This window comes from Microplitis demolitor, chromosome 3 (genome assembly GCF_026212275.2).
Source record: "Microplitis demolitor isolate Queensland-Clemson2020A chromosome 3, iyMicDemo2.1a, whole genome shotgun sequence".
NCBI classification, from domain to species: domain Eukaryota; kingdom Metazoa; phylum Arthropoda; class Insecta; order Hymenoptera; family Braconidae; genus Microplitis; species Microplitis demolitor.
This window is the reverse complement of record NC_068547.1, coordinates 24,155,902-24,174,357: the sequence shown is the minus strand read 5'-3', so window position 1 is coordinate 24,174,357 and position 18,456 is coordinate 24,155,902. Positions and strand designations below refer to the sequence as shown.

The 18,456-nt window shown below is 28.2% G+C and overlaps 2 protein-coding genes across 9 annotated transcripts; one reads left to right on the top strand and one right to left on the bottom strand.

The window, feature by feature from the left end:
- Window positions 1–78: 78 nt before the first annotated feature.
- On the bottom strand, window positions 79–14,876 carry LOC103579240 (uncharacterized). 4 transcript variants are annotated; one of them, XM_053737847.1, is made up of 15 exons: window positions 14,092–14,875; window positions 10,186–10,354; window positions 9,956–10,103; window positions 9,563–9,857; window positions 9,145–9,483; window positions 8,896–9,068; window positions 8,657–8,796; window positions 8,087–8,173; window positions 7,250–7,456; window positions 3,368–7,033; window positions 3,160–3,267; window positions 2,936–3,046; window positions 2,495–2,599; window positions 1,914–2,123; window positions 79–1,811 (listed from the first exon to the last, which is right to left on the bottom strand). In XM_053737847.1, exons 2-15 carry the CDS (start codon window positions 10,345–10,347, stop codon window positions 1,632–1,634), a joined length of 5,931 nt encoding a protein of 1,976 aa, XP_053593822.1. In that variant the 5' UTR covers window positions 10,348–10,354; window positions 14,092–14,875; the 3' UTR covers window positions 79–1,631. The 4 variants fall into 4 exon arrangements, with proteins under 4 accessions (XP_053593822.1, XP_053593825.1, XP_053593823.1 ...); XM_053737850.1 differs by lacking the exon at window positions 2,495–2,599; XM_053737848.1 differs by lacking the exon at window positions 8,087–8,173 and having other exon boundaries at window positions 14,092–14,874.
- Window positions 14,877–15,060: 184 nt separating this feature from the next.
- LOC103579239 (UDP-glucose 4-epimerase) lies at window positions 15,061–17,258 on the top strand. Of its 5 annotated transcripts, none has more exons than XM_008560589.3 (6): window positions 15,061–15,485; window positions 15,709–15,844; window positions 15,921–16,039; window positions 16,101–16,572; window positions 16,699–16,983; window positions 17,080–17,258. In XM_008560589.3, exons 2-6 carry the CDS (start codon window positions 15,715–15,717, stop codon window positions 17,133–17,135), a joined length of 1,062 nt encoding a protein of 353 aa, XP_008558811.1. In that variant the 5' UTR covers window positions 15,061–15,485; window positions 15,709–15,714; the 3' UTR covers window positions 17,136–17,258. The 5 variants fall into 5 exon arrangements, with proteins under 5 accessions (XP_008558811.1, XP_008558810.1, XP_053593829.1 ...); XM_008560588.3 differs by having other exon boundaries at window positions 15,061–15,490; XM_053737854.1 differs by having other exon boundaries at window positions 15,061–15,490; window positions 15,659–15,844.
- Window positions 17,259–18,456: the final 1,198 nt, after the last annotated feature.

The following is an 18,456-nucleotide window of genomic DNA, read 5'->3' as shown; positions in this document are numbered from 1 at the left end:
ATCTTTCAGCGTTAAATTTTCAATTTTACAATCAAGACAATATAATTATTGTTTTTATTTTTTATATTTTATTTGTTCTTCATTAATAAGCGCTGCTAAAATTAAAAAACAAAAGAAAATAGTAAATTAAATGTATAATAAAAAAATATAATACACAATGTTAGTTATTTAAATACATAAGCGTGGAATGTTACAAACAACAATAATGAAGCAGGGTGAGATAATATTATGTGCCATATTCGTACTTTGGAATTGAGAAATATTTATATAAATATAATAATAAAAACAATAATGAAATATTATTTGTGACAAAAACGAAAATAATCTTACTAAATATAATTATATTATTATTAAAATAAAAAAATTATAATGTGAAAGCCACATTAATTAATAATAAAAATATACTCAATAAATGTGGGGTGATATTTATGTCATCATTTATTACAACCTTTAATTTTCAATCAATATGTAAAAATATAAAACTAACTAATCATTTTTAATTGGCATCTGAATAAATTAAAAAAGTATATCTAGAGAAAATTAGTTAAAAAATTGAAGAGCGCAGATATGGTAAGACTTTATTTTTAAATAAATTTAATTTCACTGTTACTGAGTATAAAATTATCATTGATGTCAAAGTAATTTTTACTTTTTTTGTTCAATATATTAAAGGGTATCATACGCTGCAGACATACATTTTTTGAGTATACAAGCTACGCTAGATTTAGACATATACGCTGACAAATGCATCTTATAGCTCTTGGTTTTACATTTAATTATTATTGTTATCATTATCGAAAAAATTCAGTACTTGAGTCTACAGGATTTATGAGCAAACCTTCGACATTGATCTGCTTAAATGTAGTAGGAGAACGTGATGACGTTTTATTGTAATTATATACTGCTTATAGTATTTGTTTAAATATATATTTTAAATTGTATATTCAAAATAAAAATACTCAATTGTTACAAATCATACTATACAAATATAATCGTAGCATTAAATTTTATCATCACTTTTTATTATATAAACGTATTTTTCATAATATTGTTAAAATACGTTGCCCATAATAATAATAATAATAATAATAATAATAATAACATTATTATGTTTAGAAAAGTTCAACTAATATTATTATATAATATATCTTTGTTAAGTAATTGAAAAATAATAATCATCCAGATCTATTGTAATTGTAATTTAAATTATCATTTTTTTTAAAAGAAATGCTTTTTTGTCAACTGTACGGTTTCTTATTTTATTTTTTCAGTTCTCCAAAAAAAAATTGATAAGATTTATCATAATTATTATTATATATAATATAATAACTTGTTAAGCGTGTACCGTACTTTTAAAATTCGATAGCAAAGTCTACAAGTATTATTATATATGTATTGTATAAGTTTTTTAAAACTCACCCTGTACTGTCAAATTTTATTCAACCTCTGTACAAATATGCGTAAGATTCAATCATACGCTAAGTAATTGCAATACTAATAATAATATAAAATACAATATTTTCCGATAATTTTTTTCAATTAATATTAAATAATTATAAATTTTTTAGAAGATATTGTCTTCTTCTCGTTTATCAAAATTATAGTACTAATAATAATTTAAATTATTATTATTATTGTGTTGTTTGTTGTTGAATTTCAATTTTCTCTACTGTCATATCAGGATTCATAGCTGTTGCTTCTTGAATAGCTTCAGCAAGTGCTCGGTCATGGTCGATTGGATCACCATCTGATTGTATTGTTATTTTTTGTTCTACTCGAGTTTCAACAACCCCATCTCGTTCCGTTTTATACTATATCAATAAATACAGTGAAAATTAACAAGGGTTTAAAAAAAAAAAAAAAAAAAAAAAAAAAAAAAAAAAAAAAAAAAAGTTTATAAAATGAATACAAACCGTAATTGTTTCTACAGTTCTAGTTTTACTGGAAATAGTTTGAGTGCTAACTATTTCACCAGTTGCACTGTAACTTCCATCTTCATTTTCCAAAGCGACTTTTCTTGTTTCAGTTGCCACTAATGGTACAGTACTGGTAGCAATTACATTACTGTCTGGTTCACCCGAAAATACATGAGTCTCTGTTGCCACTATTCCAGCAGAATCTCCCTATTAATTTAAATTATCATTGATTATTTTAATTATAAAATACAATTATGACAATACAAGTAAAAATTTTAAATCATTGCAGTCATAGACAAATTGCTTTTTTTGCGGTGCTCACACAGTCACTTGTCTATTTACCTGGTACACTGTAAATAAACCTGTTAACTTTATAAATTATTTTAACGTTAATACAGTAATTCAGACAAAAACATTTCGAGCAAACAATATTATACAAACATGTATTACAATTTAGTGTTACCTTGATAAATGTATTAGATAACTCAAAAAGCTGATGATTTATTATAATTATTATTATGAATAATAATAAGTAATAACAAAAAGTGGTTATGTGTTAATGAGAAAATGATGATTACCTGATAATACTGATTGTAGAACTCACGTTGATCATCATCAATGTCAATAGGCGTGCCTGAATCACCGCTGCTTGAACTGGACGTACTGAGTCGTCGTGAGAAGAGCTACGCCATGCAATGTGGGTTATTAGCCAAGCCGCCGATCATTAATAAATTAATTAAATAATAATAAAAATAATCACAACAAACTATCATACTTTAAGTAAAATTTAAGCTAATTTTGTTATTATTTTAAAAAACATGAATTTTTTAATCGAAATGATTTTTTGAAATTCAGTTAATAAATTATTTACTTGTTATAATGATTTATATATGAGAAAATAATAACTGTTAATATTATTGAAAATGATATTTTTAGTGGCGTTACTTTTTACCACAAACAAGTTAATATTGTGATATTAAATAGTATCTAATAAAAAAATAAATAGATATAAAGTTTACCTGCTCTCCAGAAAGCACATGGCTTGTGGTTCTTACTTCTTGAGTAACAACTCGCTGCTCTTGTCTGGTAGCACTAGTGGCAGTTGTGTGTGCTACCGTTTTCTCTTCAACCTGATATGCCAGAATAAAGTAAAGTAAAATAAAATAAAAATAAAATAAAAAATAGATGATTAAAAAAATAATAAATTGTAAAAAACAAAAAAAAAAAAAAACAACAAACAAACCTGACTGGTTTTTTGATTTTTTTCAAGATCTTCATGCATAGTAGCAGTACGAGTAGTCACGGCTGTTGCCGTCATATATGGAGCTCTACCATCATCCTGAGTTTCTGCCTACATTTATACATAATATGCCAAACTAAATACTTTTTTACTATTTTTCAAGACACTAAATAATATTAATAATAATAATTATAATAGTAATGTCAATTACCTTATTAATGTGGGTATTTACTGTAACTTGTCCTGTACCACCTGGTGTCAAATCTTCTATTTTTTCTTCAATATTTTGTGTCAATCCTTCTTGATCTTTTATTACCGATTGTTTAGTTGTTGTTTTAACAATAGTAGGTGTAGTAACTGGAACCGCAGTTTTTTTTATTTTTGAAGGTGTAGTAGTTGGAAGACTTGGAGCTACAGAAACGGGAATCTCATCATAATCCATTGGTTGACTATTTTTATCATAAATAATACCATCCTTGATAAATCCACTATCATCTCCAAATATTTCTTGGTTGTATGGTTTACCATTTGTGTCGTAAATTTTACCATTATTAATATAACTTCCGTCATTACTAAATGGACTTTCCGTTATTGGTTTACCGGCACTGTCACAAATTATTCCTTTTTTAACCATCGTAATAGTTATATGAGTATAATGCTTGTCAAGTAGTTTACCCGATTTATTGTAAATAAGACCATCTTTTACAGTATTACCGTCAGAATCAAATACTGATTGTTTAATAGGTCTTCCAGTTTTGTCAATAATTACACCTTCTTTAACTCTTAATCCCTCAGGTCCAAATGACTCTTGTGTCAGAGGTTGCCCATCAGCATTACAAACTCTCCCGGCTTTGATAAAACAACTTTCAACTGGCAATGGCCCATGATTAAGTGGTTTATTATTAGGAGCATAAATAATACCATCTTTAATAGATTGTTGCTGTCCATTAAGACTAATAGAGCTTTGATTTAATGGTTTTCCATTGCTGTCATATATTTTTCCATTCTTTATTTTATTACCAGAATCATCAAAAGGCTGTGATACTATTGGTTTACCGTCATTGTCACATACCAAACCATATCGCACGAAATTTATTGTAATAGTAGTTGTTTGTTTTTTATTAAGTGGTTTACCGTTAGATCCAAATATTGAACCACCTTGAATATAACTACCGTCTTTACCAAATGTACCGCGACTAAGAGGTTTCATATCTTTATCATAAATAAATCCATTTTCTATGAATCCACCATCATGCCCAAACGAACTATGATTTAAAGGTTTTGAATCTTTACCATAAAGTCTACCTTCTTCAATATAATATTCGTCGGGTAATTTACTGCCGGCATTAAACAATGAACCTCCCCAATTGTACAATAAACCATCTCTAATATACGTACCATCGGGTTTGAATGCTCCCAATTTAAGTGGACGTCCATTTCTATCATATACTATTCCTTGTTGGATATAACAACCGTCTGGTAATAAAGAACCTTGATTCTTGGGATTACCTTGTCCATCAACTATTTTACCATCAATAATTGCAATATTATCTGGTCCTTTATCATCTTGTGTTGAAGGTTTACCATCTGGACCAATAATCATACCATTTTTTATTTTATGTCCGTGTGGACCAAAACGTCCATCTTTTATTAATTTACCGTCTTTATCATATAACAATCCAGCTACAACATACGATCCATCTGATCCAAAAGTATCCTTTACAAGGGGTGTTCCCATATCATCAAAAATAATTCCATTTAAAATGTAACAATCGTCTGGAATGGGTGAACTTAAATTCAATGGTTTACCATCTTTACCGTATATTTGTCCGTCTTTAATAAAACTACCATCAGGTTTAAAGAATGACATTTTAATAGGTTTTCCATCTCGATTACACACTTTACCTTCTTTTATAAATGCACCTTCAGGTAAAAATGAATCTTGATTAAGAGGTTTATTATTCTTACTGACAATAATTCCTTTTTTTATTTGACTTGTATTAGATCCAAATGATTCTTGTTTTACTGGATTACCGTCTTTACCAATAACAATACCATCTTTAATAGATAAATTATTGTCATTAGCACCGACACCACCCAAGTAACCATGATCAAGTGGTTTACTATCAGCGCCATAAATAATTCCCTCACGTATAATAGTGTCATCAGGTTTAAAAAGATTTTGATTTAGTAAACGTCCATTTCGATCATAAAGTAAACCTTGTTTAATAAAACTGCCGTCAATCAAATACGGAATTTGATTTAAAGGTTTACCATCTTTAGCATAAATAATTCCATCTTTAACAAAGCTACCGTCTGTTTTATAAAATGAATGTTTTATTGATTTACCATCTTTAGCAACAACTTTACCATCTTTAAGATAAGCACCAGTTGGAAGTAAAGATGCTTGATTTAATGGTTTACCATCTTTATTGTAAACAATTCCATCTTTAATAACAGAACCATCGGAATTAAAAATTTCATTTTTAACTGGTTTACCGTCTTTTGCATAAACTTTACCTTCAGTAACGTAATTACCCTCACGTCCAAGATCACCGCTTGACAAAAGTTTACCATCACGACCGTAAATCAAACCATCAGATATATAAGTTGAATCCGGAAGAAGAGCAACTTGATTAATAACTTTTCCATTTGGTGCACATACAATTCCACCCACAATATAATTGCCGTCAGTGCCGTATGAACCTCGAGTCAATGGTTTACCGTCATGTGAAAATATTAAACCGTCTTTTATTGATGCACCACCTGATCCAACTTTATCCACACTAATTGGCTTACCATTTTTTCCAACAACTCTACCGTCTTTAATTAACGAATGTTGAGGTCCAAGAGAACTTTTATTTAGTGACTGACCGTTACAACAAATAATTCCATTTTTTATATAATATTTATTATTATCAACACATGGTATTTGTTGATTCAATGGTTTGCCATCTTTTCCAGTAATTAACCCATTGACAATGTGTACACCTTGTGGACCAAAATCTGCTTTTTTAAATGTTTTACCATCTTTTCCGTGTATTTTACCATCTAATATTTTATTTGAATCAGGTCCCAGTGAACTTTGATCTAATGGTTTGTCTTTTAGATAAATCATACCTCCGATAAAAGTTGTACCATCTGGTAATGGTAGTATCAAGTGTTCTTGTTGTGGCTCAACATTTTCAGGTATAATTACACCAGGTTTAACAGCAGTTATATTGCCTGATTGTTCTCCAGCAATAAGAGCAGCAGAAGCAATTTTGTCATTTGAATTTTGTAATCCTTTCTGTTGTTCTTTCAATCCTGCGGATTCAACATAATTTATTCCTGGAGTTTTTAAACCTGTAGCTGCTGGTGTTGCTGCTGTAGTGGGTGGCGGTGGTGGTAGTGGTGGTGATGGTGATGATGTTACTTTATTTGGTGTAATATATTTGGTTTTACGTTTTTCAGCTGCTGACTCGACAACTTTTTTATCCTCTCCTGGAGCATAATTAAAGGCTAATCCGGTAGCTTTTTTACTTTCACCAGTGAGTGATTGTTGATTGTTACTGTCTGGAGAAGCAGCTCTATCTTCATATGAAAAACCATGGGGTACATATGATTTTTTTGTAGGCGATGATGGTGTTTCTTCGTAATCATAAGACTTGGTGTATGCTGGTGATTTTTTTTCTGTTTTTTCTGTTTTTTCTGTTTTTTCAGGTTTTTCAGGTGTACCAGGCATGGGTTCAATAGGTTGTGGCTGTCTTGATGACACTGAGATATTTGAATCAGCATCACCCATTGACTCATCAAGTTCTTTATTATTTTTTGTTGGTTTCTTGGTTTTATTTTGATCTTTATCCCGTTTACCAAAGAGGAATCCACCGACAGGTATCTTTGATAGTAAAAAAATAGTAAATACATGCGATACATGCTACAGAGCAACTACTTTAATATATTTATATAATACTTATTATTTATGAAATTACTATAACAACAACAAGGGATCTAATTATTTTTTAAGTAATGATATCTAATAATTTAAAAGTTTGAAATAATTTAATGCATCTACTTATAAAAAATAATTATTAAATAAAAAAAATCCACAAACCTTTATTTTCTCCTTTTTGTCACGCTTTTCTGGGCTTCCTTTTTCCTTTAATTTTTTATTATCAATAGACGTGCTATCATTTATCAACTCGGAATTATTAAGATCATTATAATTTTCTTTTTCATTTTCGTTCTGCTTATCCTTCTTCTTTTTACTGGTAAGCTCACCACCGGCAAGCGGTAAAACCGCAATACCTCCAACCGGTTTCTACAAGTAAATTAAAAAAATCGAATCACAAAAGCGTTCCATGCACGCAAAAATAAATATATATAGTCTGAAGCTTTCAAGCTCGAATTACTTTTCAAAAATTTTCATTTTATTTTATTCACATACATATTGTATGTGAGACTTTTTTTTTTTTTTTTTTTTTAAAGGTAAAAATTTTTCTTTTTACAGCAAAAAGCTTACAAAGAGCACGACAAATTGTTTATCGTACGCGCTCACTGCCGTTAAGTACACATAGATTTTTATTTCTGTTTTATATATTATAATAAACGATCAACCTAGCATGCTATAAAAATATCATAATAACGGTCTGCGCTCCCATATATTTATAAAATTTTTTTTTATTATTACTATTATATTTCACTATATATATTTGTGAAAATTTAACAACCCCCTTGACACGTAACGCAATAAATGAAATATGAAATTCACAAATGTATCATGCAGTTGATAGAAATTAAAAAAAACACCAAAGATTCACCATAATAATCTAACATTGAAATAGAGAACTACAGTGCGATATGTATAGATAGATTATGTATATATAGTATATATAGTAAACTGATAAATAAATATTTATTTAATGAGGGGAAATGAATGATGAAGATATACCTTTTCAGCGCGTTCCGCGTCATATTCTCCTTCCAGGCTACTGGCACTGCTAGCCGATGTTGTTCCAATACTTGTTTTTCGAGTGAGCTATCAGTGGTTAGTTATATACGTGTCAATTAATCGTTTAAATCTCAAATTTTTAAATACTCGGAATTTATTTTAAGTTAAAATAATAATTTCCTAGGTAGGTGTTTCCTAACTTGTTTTTATATGTATATATAGATATGATGATAATCTACCGTGATTCTCTATTAGATATAATTTAAAATATATTATATTATACCTTATATTATTAATTGCCCACTTCAAGCACAAGGCGTTGGGTGTACTCTACTCTCGCTTAAAAATTATTCAATTTATTTTTAATATCTTCCTAATAAAAAGTTATCTTTTTTTTTTTTTTATCATTTGTATGAAATCGAACATACATACGGATAAAATAAAATCTTGAAAGCGTAGACCGCATTGGGCGATATATCGTATTATAATCATCGGAATAATAAAAGTAATTGATCTCCATAAAAAAAAAAGAAAATAATAATAATTTTTGTATATATAAACAAATGTTACCTTTTCTTTTTGTTTTTTTATCGGACTAGGCCTTTGATCAATGTGTTCCATGTCTGGAATCATTTCAGGTTCATAGCTCATGGTATGACGTTTACTTGGTTCTGAGCCATAGGTCTCAACGGTTTGTGACCCACCTAAAGCTAAATAAATACAAAAAATATTTAATAAAAGTAAATTTGTATTATTTATATATTAATAAACTTTAAAGAAAAGAAATAAAAATTTAACAGCAAATATACCATCCATACTGCGAGAAGTTAGACGACGGCCGCTGAGTGATCTTTCAAATTGAGGAGGCTGTCTTTCAATTGGTATTTTTTTAGTTTCATAATGTGTACGTCCAGAATATCGAAATCGTGATCCTAAGTGTGGTAGCAGTCCCACTTTCTTCACTGGCTCAGGACTCATGAGTCTTAAATTTATGTTATTAATTTATAAATACAAAGAGAAAAAGAAAAAAAAAAAAAAAAAAAAGAAAAAAAAAATACCTGAAGAAAGTGTGATGTTCGACACAAACTTTCCATAATTTTTTTGCAGCTCTGTGATTTGCTAATTTAAATCCAATCGTTGATTCATATTGTTCAAATTCTCCCGGGCGAATTTTAATATAAAAATTATGTCTTTTGTATGAAATTTTTAATATTTTAGGCCATGCAAATCGATTTATTCTCAGTCTATCTCGATGAACTAAAAGACCTGAAGAGCATACACCAAGCATTATATCTACACCTTCAGAGTCTTTTGCTGGATGAAGATCAACACCATACATTGCTAGTTTTTTTGCATTCTCCAAGTAATGCAATTCTGCTTCAGCAGGTGTTTGACCTCTGTTTATAAATAATACATATAATTAATATATTTATTAAATTAAATTATTATAATAATATAAAATAAAAATAAATTTACTTATGTGTTTTATGAAGATCCATAACTTTCTCAACTAATTCGGGCGTCTGATTAGGTGCAAATTTAAAGTCTTTTAAATAATCTCTACCATGCTCTTGTGGATCATAATCGCCCACTTCTGATTGTACTAAATAAGACCCTAACAATGCGTGAGTGACAAATGAACACGCTAATCGTCCTGTTATTATATCATTTCTAATTTGAAGACACAATTGGTATCGAGTAATATCTTCCTGCAATTGAGCTGGGTCTGGTGGATAAAATTTAACTTCAAAGTTGAATTTCCAAGGTTCACCTAAAAAGTATAATTGGTTAAAATCATTTTTTTATCTATTGATTAGAACTTTAGTCTCGTATTTTATCAATATTTTTTTTATTTTTTTATTGGCTTACTTTTAATGAATTTTGTAATTCTTCTTTCGAGATCAAGCCAATTTCGTGGATCGTATTTGTCTTCGTAAATAAGACCAAAGTAATCTTTCTCAATTAAATTAATACTTGCACATATTTTGTCCAGAAGCTCGTATCCTTTTGCTTTTCTCTGTAATATAATTTATTAATTTTATTATTTTTACAACATTTATACAACATATAATGTCTAGGAATTAAAAATCAACAATAACCTCGATAGAAAAATCTTTAGTAGTACCATCGAGCAATGTTACTTTGGCTAGTGCCATTTTACCCCTAACCATTGGACTTTTACTTGGTGAATGAGTTCCTGTTCCATTTTCAGCTGCGGTAACATTACCAGTACCACCGGTTGATTTTTGTTCTTCTGGCATTTTTAATCTTTAAAAATAGTTTTATTTATTTATACAACGGCAATACTAACTGCATATAAATATATTTTAAAATTAATATAAATTATCTGTATAATAACTCATCAACCTACACAATTTTATTATCTCAAATATGAGTTGTTCTTTAACAATAAATGTGGAATTATTTCGTAAAAAATTTATAATAAATTACGTTAAATTTTTATTTAAAAGGTTAAAAATAATAATCACCAAGGTTATTTTTTCGTACATTAACTATTACTTATTTATGAGAAAAAAAAATATATATATATTTTATTGAATGAGTGTATTTTTTTGTGTGTTTAGTTAATACATAAAAATAGAAGGAAAAAAAATAAGAGTATTACTCATGGAGCAAAATATAATATTAACAACAGCATCAATAATCATACATGAGTATGACTCAGAATCAAAGTCAGATAGCGCACCTTATTCACCTTATTCAGTTTATATACAGTATTCAAATAAACGTGTACTTTTATATTACGTAATCATATAGTGGTTATGGTGCACGCACGCACACAATATAAAAGTAAAGTAATATAATTTACAGTGAGTGTAAAGTTAATTGAATCGTCCTTCATGCTAGCATTCCAATCATAAACGACCAACTTCTATCGAACACAACAAGTGTAGCTCTGTGACAATAAATGACGTTGAATTTATACATCATCATCTATATCATCATCATTCATGCGTAAATATTCCGCGAGTTATTTTAAATTTTAGCAGGTTCACTAGTACATATATATTATTTTACAAGTCTTTGATTACAGTAGTTAAAATTGACTGATGCCGTCAGCGCTAAAAAAAAATAGGGTGATCAGTCTTTAAACTTTATATATATATATATAATTGTATATAGGCGTTTGTTGGTTGATATAAATCTCAGTCGTATGTAATTTAAGTGTTTGATATTTTTTAAAAAATTAAATTAGATTTAATTTATAAAAAAAGAAAAAGCGATTTAAAAGAGAAAATAATGTCTTGTAATTGTTGTTTGATTGTTGAGTGGTGAATAACAAATGCATGCACTGAGGCCATTAAACCTTGATGGATGATTTTAAAGAGTCTTTTTTGTGTAGCAGTTTCTTTTGTATACCCGTGGTCCATTCAGTTGCATGGCTAGGGCTCGTTTGTCTCCGAGACGAGCGCGTGGGTTATGTCTATCCAACATTGATCTAAAGAACTATACATGCAATATATACCCATTTTTTTTCTTCTTTTTTTTGTTTTTTAATTTTTACTTGTAACAAGCACATCATCCTCCTCCTCCTACTATATTTGACGCTGAGTATTTTTCATTCTCCCTTACGATTAACTGACAGAGCGCATTTTTTTTATACACATATATATATGGTGTATTATATTAGTGGTATATATATATCTCATATTGTACAATTGCTGAGTTTGTTATTATAAACACTTTGGCCTCTGGCAAAAAATAATTGCAATATGGATTCACCGTATATTAGAGACTGTTTGTCATTTTTGTGTACGCACGGAAATGATACCGTGAAGGATGAATAAAAAAAAAAATTTTTAAATTACAGCTGGTTGAGTAAGAGAGAGAACATGTTGATTATATTATGTGGATATATATACATGAGCGTCGCAATATCCAGACCCCGTTAGAAAACTCGCCAAGTTCATTGTTACTCTGGTCACGGTGTATGGAGTAACGTAAAATGCAGGTTTTTTTTTTTTTTTTTTTTTTTTTTTTTTTTTTTTTTTTTTTTTTTTTTTGAAAAAATTATTTACTTAATAATTATTTTTTTTCCTTTACTGCGTCATACACTGACGCTTCGTAAACGTTTGCTTAAAAGAATTTTATTTTGCTATGCATCCAATATTAGTACTATTTTAAAAATTTATTTTATATTTTATAAAATTAATCGATAATATTATTAAACATAAGCATATCTAGTGTTATACACAGAATATAAAATAATGATTTTGGTACGTATCGTACTCCGGTACGAGTTTATTGACTCTGACAAACAATATTGAACCTCATCAATTAAGGACGAAGGGCTTAAAATCATGCAATCTATTTCTATTACGCAAAAATAAAAGTACTTGTTTTAACGAATCAAAAAAAAATTTTTTTGAATATTAAACTAAAAATCGATATCTGAAAAAAACATAATACATTATTATTCGTGTCTATAAATTACTTCCTTTACAGGAAAGTTGTTTGAAAGTCGTGTGCACGTATATTTAACATCTGTGCTACAAAAGTCGGGTATACATACAACAACAATAACAACAGCAGAGTAGTCAAAGTTTGATCTAACCACGATAACAGAGTAATTGCATTTTTCTATTAATAACGGGTACAAAAGGTCATGAACCATGAACATGACCAATATGACACACAATATGTACAATAAAATAAAAAAATAAGTAAGTAATGAAAAGGAAGAAGAAAAATAAGGTGGGGGTGTAAATTTATTATGCTGGGCTTTAAATCCTTCACAAGTGATCTTAATTGAGGTCATCAAGCAATTATTCGGATTGTTTGTCATCTAACCCGATGAGGTCAGCTACTTATGTTATTATTACCCACTATTCCAGTATACTTTCGCAACATTCTCTTTTTTCAGCGCCATAAAAAATAAAAAAAAAAAAAAAAAAGACAAAATTATATCAACTTCCTCATAACCCTTAGGCATACACTCGCAAATTTAATCAATACTATCGGTCAAGATCTGAAACTACTAAAATCCATACTCTTTTTAAAGGGTTTTCGTGACAAAAATAAATCTACTTATAACAAAGAAAAAAAAAATTAACGGATAAATGATGTATTGTATGAGTTTTTTTACAACAAGTGATAGTATGAAATGTACATGCAGCAATAACTTGTAATGAAAGAACGATTTAATTTTTAAACTATCTATATATTTCAAATATATATGTATATTTAATGAATGGTATTTAAAAATGACGTCATCAAAACGATATTATGAGTATTAAAAAAGTGTACAATGCTACTGATTACATTAACGATTCGTCAATACAGTAAATATTATAAATAAATAAATAAGTAAATAAATATCTAATAGCTGATAATATTAAACTTAATTATGGACATGAGTAATTCGTATGAATATAAACTACACTATCATTATTTTATTTAAAGGATTTTACAAGTTTTATGAATTAATTAAATATTTACGACTTTTTAAAATCATCAACACACGTTGATAAAAGGAGACACTTTAAGTCTGGTTTTAATATGTCAAACACGCCTTGTATTCAATGAAACTCCATTAATTGCGTAAAAATTTATTTAGTTTTATTTTCGAATTTATTTAGAAAAAAAAAAAAAAAAAAAACAAAAATGTATATATGTATATTCAGCAAGTATATTTTTGTGAATATATGAAAATAAATAAATTTCTTGTTTTTTATTTCATTATTCAACTAAAAAATATTTAGGACACACGTATACTATAATAGCCTATGATATTATATATCCCCCACTCCTTATCTTTGACAACTGGGAGCGTCAGATTTATATCTAAACAATGATTAGTGTATCAGAAACGTTTCTACCCTACGGGAAAATAAAAAAAAAGAAAAAAAAGTAACTATCTAATAGAAAATAAAAGAAAAGATAAACTTTAAAAATTTATAATAATATTAATACGGCGATGAGTTATTATCAGCAAACGGCAAACTCTTTAAACATATTATACCGTGGCTGTCGTTCTGACTTACCTTTAATTTCCAGACACACGTTTTATATTTTTATTTTATAGAATATATCCTACAGGTGAAATCCAATATGGCAAGAAAGAGTTTTTATTAAAGTAAAAAATAAAATCCACAAAATAGTTATTTAATTATAAAATATTTGAAAAAACGAAGGAAAAAATAAATAAAGGAAAACACTTTAATTGAATAAGCATAAACAATTGGCGTATTAATAATACTACCAATAGCCTAAAAACGTTTTATAAATATAACAAACACTACAAACAGGTTCGCCGGACAGGATCGCGGCACCGCGGCTGCACAACGCTGCTTGCTGCTACTGCACGACGCTACTCCCATTCCCCCCACCCACTATTATTTCGAATCATCACACAACTAACACAACCACCTATATTTCATCATTGCTTCACCAATTAAAACTAGTTCCTCTCTGTCAATTATAAATTATTTTTTTTTTTTTATTTTTTTATTATATCAATACATCAAATCATTATATTTTATACTCAATTTTTAATATTTTATTATTCAAATTCAAAAATTAAATATTATTATTATTTTTATTTTATAGTTGTTAGATTTGTAATCGTATTCCTACGCCGAGTCAAGATGGCGGTAAACACACATGTACACATACAATATATATGTATACTTTTCAACAATACAACAACAGAGCGAACAAAATCAACAGAATGAACAGAACCTGACAGCTTACGGGCCAAGAAAATAATAATCAACCAGGAGATTTCTCTTATGACGCAATCGCATCGCGGACAACACCCCGCCCAATGTGTTTCTTTCATCAATTATATACTACTGTAATGTTATAAATATTCAGGTACAGATGTCAGTAGTCTAAAAGATACAATTCAAATTTACAAATTTACCAGGTGTTGATAAAACGAAAAATCAATCATCAAAATTACCTTGATCTTATATATTTATTTTTTTATTTGAATTTATTCTAACCTATATGACAATTGAAGAGAAGATAATTTTAAAAAAATTTAAATTCAATTTTCTTGTTTAAATACTAAAAATAAATTTACTTAATTATATATATTAATGGAGGCGATTAATCGTGGCCTAATTAATAAAAGTACTATAGGTACTCACTATTATGTCAGTTATTTTAATAATAAATGAAATTAAAGCTTAGAATATGAATGAGGATAATAATAGAATGATGATCAAATGGTACTATGAAAATCCTTGTCATGACTTTGAATATTGGTGAGTTTATTAGTCACGTGGACGGTATTGATGTGTCATACAAGAATAATTGCTAAGTAAATATATAAAATGTCAAACTTCACGTCGTCTGTGATAACATTGATAACAGAATTTATAAGTAGAGTGTACTATCGGATACTCTGAATAAAAATAATACTCGGCTCCTGGTAAGGTTAGTAATTATTTTTATTATTTTACAATCATAAGTACACTTGTAACAAAAATTTTTTGTAATTATAGTAAACAATAATTATATAATTTAAGCATTAACTAATTTATGTAAATAAATTTATTAAATTTAAATAGAAATAATAATAATAAAATAACAAGCTTTTAGTAGTATGCAATTGATATAATAAATTTTATAATTAATAACAATAATAACGATAGTAAATAATGGATAATAATAAATGGAACGTGTTGGTGACCGGGGGTGCTGGTTATATTGGTTCCCATACGGTATTAGAACTAATAAAACAAGATTTCCCGGTGGTGGTCATTGACAACCTTGGCAATGCCCATAAAGGTAAGAATTTAATACTTGATCTTTGTGATTTATCACTCTAAAGTAATTTTTTCCTTTTGTGTTTAATTACCTACAGATGCTAATGCCAGTAAGCCAGAATGTCTTTTACGCATAGAAAAACTTGCAAATAAATCGGTAATATTTGAAGAATGTGATATTACGAATTTAAGTGATATTGAAAAATTATTTAAAAAGGTAAATTGTTGATGATAATTAATAATTATTTATTTAATATAAATATTTAAATATATTTCAGTATAAATTTCAATGCGTTATTCATTTTGCTGCTTTAAAAGCAGTTGGTGAATCATGCCAAAAACCGTTGGAGTATTACAAAACAAATGTCGGAGGTACATTAAATCTTTTGCAAGTGATGAATGACAATAGTGTCAAAAATTTAATCTATTCAAGCAGCGCTACTGTCTATGGTGTGCCGGAAAAATTACCTCTTACAGAAGAAATGATAATTGGTAACTGTACTAATCCTTATGGAAAAACAAAGTACATGGTTGAAGAAATTTTAAAAGATTTGTGCGCATCCGATAACTCATGGTCGGTTATATCTTTGAGATATTTCAATCCTGTTGGTGCTCATCCGTCTGGAGAAATCGGAGAAGATCCAAATGGAATTCCAAATAATTTAATGCCTTTCATAGCTCAAGTTGCCGTTGGTAAAAGAGACATGTTGTATGTGTACGGTGATGATTATGACACGCCTGATGGTACTGGTATGTAAAAACATGATTAATAAATTATTATTATTATTATTATTATTATTATTATTATTATTATTATTATTATTATTATAACTGACGGAATATATATATTATCATGTTACGTTTTTCTTTATTCAGGTGTCAGAGATTACATTCACATTATGGATTTAGCTGACGGTCATGTTAAAGCTATTATTTATCAAAGTTCACGAGACGTCAAAGGTTTTAAACCTGTTAATTTAGGTACTGGACGAGGTTATTCTGTTCTAGAGGTAATTCATGCATTTGAGAAAGCTTCCAATAAAAAACTTGCATACAAAATTGTTGAAAGACGTCCTGGAGACATATCATCGAGTTACGCAGATGCTTTGTTGGCAAAAAAAGAATTTAATTGGGTCGCCACAAAAAATCTTGACGACATGTGTAAGACAAAAAATTTTGTCTATTTATTTTAATATAATTATCGAATATTTAAATATTACCAATTGATTACACGAATAAATTATTATCATTATTCAGGTGTAGATACATGGAACTGGCAGAAAAAAAATCCAAACGGATTCAAATCAGCCTGATTTACAATTAAATTATCAACAATGTGAGTAGCCAAATGAGGGATGGATGTTTAATAAAAACAATTACCAAATGAAAAACCAAACTATATTTATTTATAAATATAATAAAGATTGTGAAATTTATTTATTTATTTTTTTTTCTTTATTTGCATATGTATATTTAACTGTATAAATTGAGATGCTGTTAATATGAGTATAGTATACTCTTAAACAGAAAAGCCTAGATCTAGCTGGTAATATGCAATACTGTTGACCTCAATCACGAGAAGAATTATGTAATAATCGCTTAGTTGCATATTGGCAGTGAATAAGTCTGTCGATTCTTTAACATACCACGCAAAAGTTGTCTTTGGGACAACATTTTTTAAAAATGGTTTTTCTTTTCCTTATTTATAATATCATAAATTAATCTATACTACCTACATTATAAATGCAATTATGAAAATTAAACTTTTAGTAATTCAGTCTGGTTTATTTTCGTTTATCTATACTATTTTTAAATAATTTAATTTGCACTTGTAGATTTAACGTTTATTATGCATAATCTACCAATTAAACTTTCATAAATATATCTTTCTCACATACATAGATGTGTGTCAACAGAGGCAAACCGTTATTATGAAGGACATTTTTAAATTTTTATGATAGAATAAACGATAGTAATCTTCAAAGCAGGATTATCCGTTATTCCAATATAACGAATATTATTATGCAGTCGGAAAATCTTTTGTTTATGCAATCTTACAACGGAGCACTACTTATTTATATGTATTCCCACTATATCTTTATCCTATATTTTTTATTTTACGATGTTCTAATTATTATTATCATTATTATTAAATAAGGAAACAACTTAACAATGATATGACGTAATGTCATCGTAAATTAAAAAAAAACATTGTTATATATAAACATTTCGTAAATAAAAATCAAAGTTGTCTCTATAATTATAATTTAAAGTAAAGAAAAAAAAAAAAAAAAAAAAAAACAACAACAAATTTTTCTTTTAATTATAAAAAAGCGCGGCAACTACATATATATTTAATAATGGCGTTAATCAATCTCAATAGTTATCCTAAGAAAAAAAAAATATACATGTAGTACTTATGCAATACCTCGTAATTTATGGAACTGTTGTGAAAAAATAATTAAAATTATGATTTATATTAATAAATAAGTATGTGAATATACTAGACCTAGAATAGATGCAGAAGAGATAGAAGTGATACAGAAATTATGTCTAATATTGTCCTCATGATGAGCTTTTCTACCTAGACTTGCGTAATGAAATTAATAATTATTATTACGTAGAGTAGGCGTA

Bases quoted from the DNA above. Each gene is read 5' to 3' on its own strand.
- LOC103579240 (XM_053737847.1), bottom strand. From the start codon at position 10,347: ATGCCAGAAGAACAAAAATCAACCGGTGGTACTGGTAATGTTACCGCA. The intron at 8,797-8,895 runs GTATATTTGCTG...GTATTTATTTAG, and splicing joins AACTTCTCGCAGTATGGATG to CTTTAGGTGGGTCACAAACC. The intron at 7,457-8,086 runs GTATATCTTCAT...ATTTACTTGTAG, and splicing joins ACGCGGAACGCGCTGAAAAG to AAACCGGTTGGAGGTATTGC.
- LOC103579239 (XM_008560589.3), top strand. From the start codon at position 15,715: ATGGATAATAATAAATGGAACGTGTTGGTGACCGGGGGTGCTGGTTAT. The intron at 15,845-15,920 runs GTAAGAATTTAA...AATTACCTACAG, and splicing joins CCTTGGCAATGCCCATAAAG to ATGCTAATGCCAGTAAGCCA. The intron at 16,040-16,100 runs GTAAATTGTTGA...AATATATTTCAG, and splicing joins TTGAAAAATTATTTAAAAAG to TATAAATTTCAATGCGTTAT.